This window comes from Apostichopus japonicus, chromosome 11 (genome assembly GCF_037975245.1).
Source record: "Apostichopus japonicus isolate 1M-3 chromosome 11, ASM3797524v1, whole genome shotgun sequence".
Taxonomy (NCBI): Eukaryota; Metazoa; Echinodermata; class Holothuroidea; order Aspidochirotida; family Stichopodidae; genus Apostichopus; species Apostichopus japonicus.
In genome coordinates this window covers 11739917-11747089 of record NC_092571.1, presented here as the reverse complement: position 1 = coordinate 11747089, position 7173 = coordinate 11739917, and the positions used below count along the sequence as shown (strand labels likewise).

At 38.7% G+C, this 7173-nt stretch overlaps 1 protein-coding gene across 3 annotated transcripts in view; it reads right to left on the bottom strand.

Moving 5' to 3' along the window:
• Nucleotides 1–6108: 6108 nt before the first annotated feature.
• The window catches only part of LOC139976474 (uncharacterized), a 2928-nt gene continuing 1863 nt past the window's right edge, over nucleotides 6109–7173 (bottom strand). For all 3 annotated transcript variants that reach the window (XM_071985246.1, XM_071985248.1, XM_071985247.1), the window contains exon 2: nucleotides 6109–7173. This exon is cut by the window's right edge. In XM_071985246.1, coding sequence (XP_071841347.1) covers nucleotides 6452–7173 — 722 coding nt within the window. In that variant the 3' untranslated portion in view covers nucleotides 6109–6451.

The window sequence follows — 7173 nt, the reverse complement described above, 5'->3', positions numbered from 1 at the left end:
CTACTGGGACTTCTATTACACAAGTTTCAATCAATTATCTATCTGCATGTGGCATGATCTATTCAAGTAAAAATGTTGAGTTGGGTGTGGGCTGTGTGGTTTGGTTATGATGCCAAACGCTCAGTAACCTTTGCAATCATGCTAACGTGTATGGTGCGCCTAATCTGCCATAAGTCCGGAAATTGACATATGTCCAGTTAAATTGACATACGTTGGTTTCTCGTGCTCTTATTGTACGACCATGGTCACATGATGTTCTCTTGTGCTCTGATTGGAAGAAATATATTATGTTGATAGGATGTTGTAACTACATAGTAAGTATATATATGCTCTTTGCAACAACAATTTTGACCTCATTAATATTCATGAGTTGTTGGGGCTTAATGAGACATTGTCAAAAACAGCTTATTAAACATGATACCTCATCAACCATAAGTTGAATCAGTGTCATACTTGGTAGATAGATGCTCCATTATTGAAATTGGTTAGAGGTCAACAGGTGTCAAATTCTGAAAACCTTTTAACCATGGTAACTCCAAAATTAAATTAACAATAAATCTGTCAATTCTCCAATGGTATGATTGTTTTTTTGGTGAACACAGTTTGGTCAAATGCAGTTCAGTTTAGTTTTATGAAGGGGCTTTAGAAATCTTGAACAGAACATACAGTCATCCAGGAAAGTTCAAGGAAAGTTGATATGTGTTATTGCTTGAAGCACACTCAAGTGGCTATAGCCAGTTTCACCCTCTGAGTCAACAGGTTATCTATAATGGTGGAAAAATTTGCTCCAAGGATCAACAGGATAGCTCATTAGGTTCTCAAATTGGCAATTTGTTTTGCGCTTTTTATCAGGTGACTTGTAGATTGTCAAATATTTCCCGCGCTTGCAAACAATTTCTTGTAAGGCTGTCAGTCTACGATAACAAATGTTTAAAGGGGTTTGCATTAGGATATTGGAATAAAATTCTATACTGTAAAATCCTTACCAGTGATTTAAATAGTTGATGCATGTTGTCAACATGATAACTGATTCCTTTCTTTAAATGTTGCCGCATTGGTTAATGTAGATAATCCTCTTCATTTTGGTGTGCACTAATTCATGTTTATCAACATTTATGGCGTACTACCACACTGTGAATATGTTTAGGCTACGTATAAACCACTAAACGTTTTCGTTTGGTTGTTGGGGACGGGGGGGGGGGGGGGATGGGGGTGCGAGCCGTGAAAGGGCAGGAGTCAGTTCAATGTTCCTTGGTGTTGGAATTGCCGTCCGTTGTGGCACCGCGTCGGTCTGCCCGAAAATCACTGTGCTTTCTACATTATTGGCAAAGGGGGAGCATGGTGTCAGTGACTCTAGTTAATATGCAGAGTACAGAGGTAGTTAATTGTTTTAATTAGTCACGCAGTGACATACAACACTACTTCAAGGGTCGCAGAGATGAAATGTACTGGATTGAAGAGGTGTGACCATTATTGTACTTTCTAGCATACTGCAATACGTGAAATACTGATGGACCTTTTCGTCTTTCCAACGAAATTATTTGGTTCCGCTTACGATACGATATGCAAGCTCAACGTAAGTACACACGTCATGTAGAAAACATCATTCTACGGGATCGTTCCGGAAGTATGACGCATAATCGCCTTTGACACACAAACACGATCGATGGCCGCATATGAGCCCCTCAAGTTTGGCGGGAAAAGTTGTGTGACGTCTGCTACATAGTTGCAAGAAGTGACATACGCGATTTCGCGATACTTTAGTTTCGGTAGGTATTTATGCTGTAAATAAGATATATAGGGCTATATACTACCAGTTGATACGCTTAGCCTCCTTTAAACTCCAAAATTTCTTCAAAGGGAAGGTAGGGCACTGGACCCCTCCCACAGGACGCGTTGCCCCGCTTTTTAACCAAAGAAATGAGGTAACTAGGCAATCAGGAATTCCATTGAGAGACGATCAAGCTTATCGAAAAATTAATTAGTCATCAATTAGTAGATAAGTAGAGCAGTGGCGGAGATTTCTTGTCGGAAGTGGGGGGGTTGCAGGCCATTGATGAAATAAAAAGTTATAACTGCTGGCTCACTATCTAAGTGGAGCGCCACCATAAGTTGGCGCGAAGTGCACAATAATTTTTTGGCAAATATTGCCTCCCAGATTGCAGTAAATGGCACTGCCCAGGCCTTGAAAAGCTGCATTTAACCAGTGGCGTATGCAGGATTTTCTAACCCGGGGGGGGGGGGCGTATTACTATCTAAGCGGAGCGCCACCATTGGTTGGCGCGCAGCGTACAAGCAAATTTCTGGTTTTGGTACCCCCAGATCACCGGAAATGGCACTTCTCGGGCTTGAAACTGACCAACCATATGTACACTTTTGCCTGAGAACCAAGTTTTTTCCAAATACTTTTTTTCTCATCTATAACCTTTTTGAAGATTGTCACCAGTCACACATCATGTTCGACTTCATCACATATCCTGTGGATCATTGCTTTTGTAGGTGATTCTTCATCGCGGCCCACAATATCCGTCAGCCCCACTGTTCAGAATTTGAAAATTCACAATTCTCGTGAATAAATTCACTTCAAAACATACCCATAATGTTGCACAAAATATCATCTATGGACAACCGATATAGAAAAACCTCCTTCAAACCAAAATTGCACGAGTATGATGAAGTATGATGAAGAATGTTGGTTCGGGAATTTTCGAAAATTCAGACGGCTACTAAAAAATTTCGTTGAAGGAAATAAAAATATACCAGATATTTCCGAAACCGAACGCTACACACATCGACAGTTTTGAGCATGGGCGCAGATCAGTCTTGGATAATGGTGGGGACGCGTGTCTGTTCTATGACACTATCTAAGCGGAGCGCGCGTAGCGTACGATTTTTTTGGGGGCAAATATACCTCCCAGATCGCCGGAAATAACACTTCCCAGACCTAATGATGCTCCTAAACCTCCTTAAGTTTTGGATCTCATGGCTTAGAAATTTAGTTTGGAGAAATACATGGGCGTCTGCAGAAAGAAAATCAGGGGACAAATAATCCAAGTAGACTTTTGTATATACGATGGGTCTGGGGTCCTCTCCCAGAAAACAAATATAGACTGCCGCAAATGCGATTTCCGTCCTATATTTAACAACTGTGGATAAAATACAATAAAATGAGAACTGCTGCATGTCATATGCACAATGCTGGATCAAACTGCGCCAAAGTTCAATACAGGGGAACTTGAAATGCAGCTATTGGTCAAGACAAATTGGTGGGGACACGGTATATCATGTCCCCACTACTGAAAAAAAGTTGGTGGGGACGCGTCCCGCTGTCCTCACCAGGATCTGCGCCCATGGTTTGGAGGCTGTTTATCGTGGAACGCCATTTTCATGCTCACTGATATGATGTGATATCTGCTGTTTGCTTTACAAAATCGAATAATTTTGTCACTGTTCCTCTTTCTCTTCCCGTTTTCTTGCCGTATTTTCTACTCCATCCTTTTCTCCTTTTCTCTCTTTCTTCTTTTTCTTTTCCTTCCTTCCTTCACCTCGTTGAAGTTGGCAAGTGTATACAGTTCCAAAGCTATTCTACAGCAACAAAACGTTATTTTGTGTATGTCTGTTGTGGGGTGAAGTTAGCGCTATGAGCTACAAGTTCCAATGCGCAAGGTGGGGGAAAGGGGCTAGAAATAATGTGTGGGTCAATTCTAACTCGGTTTTTTGTTGATGTAGCCTACCAGGTAAAAGGTTGAAATGACTTTAACAATTTCAAATTTAATAATTTGATTTATTATGCCATTTGGAGCACATAACATAGGCTATAACAGAACATTACTGTCAAAAACTAGGGGGGGGGTTGATTGTGTGGGCCAACCCCCCTCTTCAAAAAGTGGGGGGTTAAAACCCCCCAACACCTCCTGTTTCTCCGCCACTGAAGTAGAGTAGTAGATTGGCAGACAATAAATGGAAAAGAAGAATAAGAAAAAAGAACAACGCTGTTTTTTACTTTAAATTTAAGTTCCAAATATATTGACAACACATTAAAATAGTCACTAGCACTATGTTCTAACAAAGTATAGACGATCATATTTCAAAAATATTTTTATACCCCAATGTATATATACGGTACACGATCTTCGTTTGGGATAAGAACGGGAGGACATGTTGTAGCACTAAACTGTAAATCAATTCTCCATTGACTTAAACACAACTCGTCAAATGAACGTGATGATCCGTCAAGAAATATTTCGGTGCTTGAAGTTGAGTCCATGGTAACAATCCGAAAATTATTTTCTTAGTTCAACCACTCATCGTCATGGCATTTTGCATGACGAAAATATTTCTCTTTCAAATTTGGTGGTATTTTTTTGTTTGTGTGAATGCAGAGTGAATGATGTCACCATGGAAATTCAGCTGAAAAGCTTTCATTTTTATTTGTTATATTTAATTAACTTATTCACAGATGAAAAACATATATATTATATTAAATATATTACATTATATTTAACGATATCAAACATTTACAATAACATAATAGTATTCCTACGTGTGCATGGTATAGGTATACGCAGGTATCGCATATCTCAAATGGAGATGTGCATTGTTTGTAAGAAGACAATCAATTTCCAAACGACTCACGAAACTTTGATTAGAATACTCAATGACTGAATCAAAGTTAGCTAATTGTGTAGAAAAATCTCGTTTCTATGTTTGGTATTGCTAAGGAGGAAAACCTTGTGAGAAGCAGATCACAATAAAAACAAGTTGCCTATACAGTATAATATATCATAACTATTCATTTTTCCTTTGCCAATCTGCATAATTATATCTCATATTGGTGTAACAAGAAGAACATACATTAATCACTAACAGTGCGCCGACAACATGCAATGCAGAACATAAACTTTTGTCCCCAAACACTGTGAATACATACAACATCCCTCATTGAAATATCCAATTTCGACATTTTCAGCAGCATAACACGAAGTTGGTTGTCAATTCTTAATTGCCATACCGGATACTAAGGTGCTAAATCGAACGCCAATTGACCGTCTTTAGACAATTTTAAAGTTACATTCAGTAGTATATTTCCAACTTTACTATGGGTTGTACAAGGAGTTAGAAACAAGATTTCGGTTAATAAGTAAGTTCGAATTTCGTCAAATCTTGTAAATAATGTAAGCCTAAAATTAGAAACAACCTATATTGAATCAAAATTATCCTGTCGAGATTGCGATCAAGCTTAAATTTATTTTAAGAGATGTGACATAGATTAAATTTTCCAACAGTCATGTTTTTAACCACCGACTTTTCTAACTATTGAAGATTCAACTCAATTATTTGGGGATGAGAACCCGCACCCACCCCCCCCCCTCGTAGCTACGTCCCTGAAAATTTACTAAATCAGCGCTTATAACAAGGGATGAACATATATCTCAATTAATAGAAAGAGTCTTTCGTCGTGCTTGCAGACAAGTTTGTGAGCTTAGGAGTTATGTACAAAATAAACACAATTAATTATTCAAAAAATCGACTAAGAAATTAGATAAAAGCAAAGAAAAGAAATGCCAAAATATTGGTACAAGTTAGATTTTAAATGCTTGTCTCCACCATATTTTGCTTCTTTGGTTCATTTCAAGGACGATAGTTCTATCACACCTTTAGAAACAAGCATTTAATAAATATGGTCCGTTCTGAGATGTTCAGTGAAACAAATATATGGGAAAATAAAAACATTAGCAGGCTTGCCAAAACATCAAAACGTAGAAGGAAAATTTTATAAGCAAGTGCATATATTAACCGGACTCCTCGCGATGTTGACAGTTGTTTGTATATTTTACCACGTTTTTAAGAAAAGAAGCCCAAGTCAGAGAATGAACAATGGAAATCTCACCATGTTATGCTACGTTAGGTGTTATGTATATACGTATCACGATTACGTACTAAAAAAAGAGAACACATATATCACCCCCCCCTACCACCCCACCCCTCGCATATCCCCTCACACCAAACGTCAAGAATACTTCGAGGCATTTAATGTTATGCATTAATCTCATTGTAATGCCTTGGGGCCAAATTTACCATTTTGTGGGGTGGGGGAGGGCGGGGGCTGGTCCTGATAAACTAATGTTAGGGCCCTCGGATGACCGTGTGGCAACCAAGGCTTGCACTGTGTCGACATTTTACTTGTGAGTTGCACAGTAATTATGTATGCATACATCATAAATCTGCAATGCAATGTTTTGTAAAGATTTCGCTCACGATATCTTTCGATTGATGAATAAGTTATTTGCTATACCACATAATTATATAATGTACTACATAATTAGGAAAGTAATATTATGTAATATCAAGTAATATAGGAAAGATATACGAATATGTCGCTATCCCACCCAGTCTTCCTCGTTTCTATTAACTGTTTTTATATTTTTTAATAATTTTAGGGGACAATAGATTAAAGGATTTGAGCCCGCATTTGGCCCAATGGTGTGTCCGGCTCTGGAGCTGCCAAACGGTTATCTTGCTTCCTTGGGCAGTTTATGAAACTTTGTAGCATTCGAATATTGGTAAGAAGAAAAACTAAGAGAAATAATCCTCCGGAAATCAAAAATGCTGCACTGATAACAGCAATATCGTAGTTCACTGTTGGACTTGGTGTAGTGGTAGACTCGTAGAACTGCCATTGAGTAGTCAACATATCCGCGACATCGCAAAAGTCCGTAACTGAGAGCTTCATAAGTTGTTCACCAAAAACAGAGATTGGGCTCTGACAAATCAGATCATGTTCGTAGAATCTGGATTTACTTAACCAATTGTAGAGAGGCAATGCATTGCAGTCGCACGTCCATGGGTTACCTGTGAGAACTATTCCAAAGTCTTCTTCCTCCTCCAAGAAACCTGATGATGGGAGTCCATTTAAAACATTTCCTCTCAAATTAAGATAACGTAGACGGGTTATTCCCGTCAATGAATTCGGCGCAGTCACATGAATCAAGTTATGCTCTAAGTTAATATGATATAGGAATTCATTGGCTTGGAATGCCCGTGCCGGTAAAGCGGTAATGGAGTTAAACTGCAAGTTTAAAATCTCCAAAAACGTGAGCATTTTTATGAACTGTGTTGGAATATCGCTAAACCGATTTCTGCTCAAAGTTAAATGTTGTAGTCCGTGCGTAG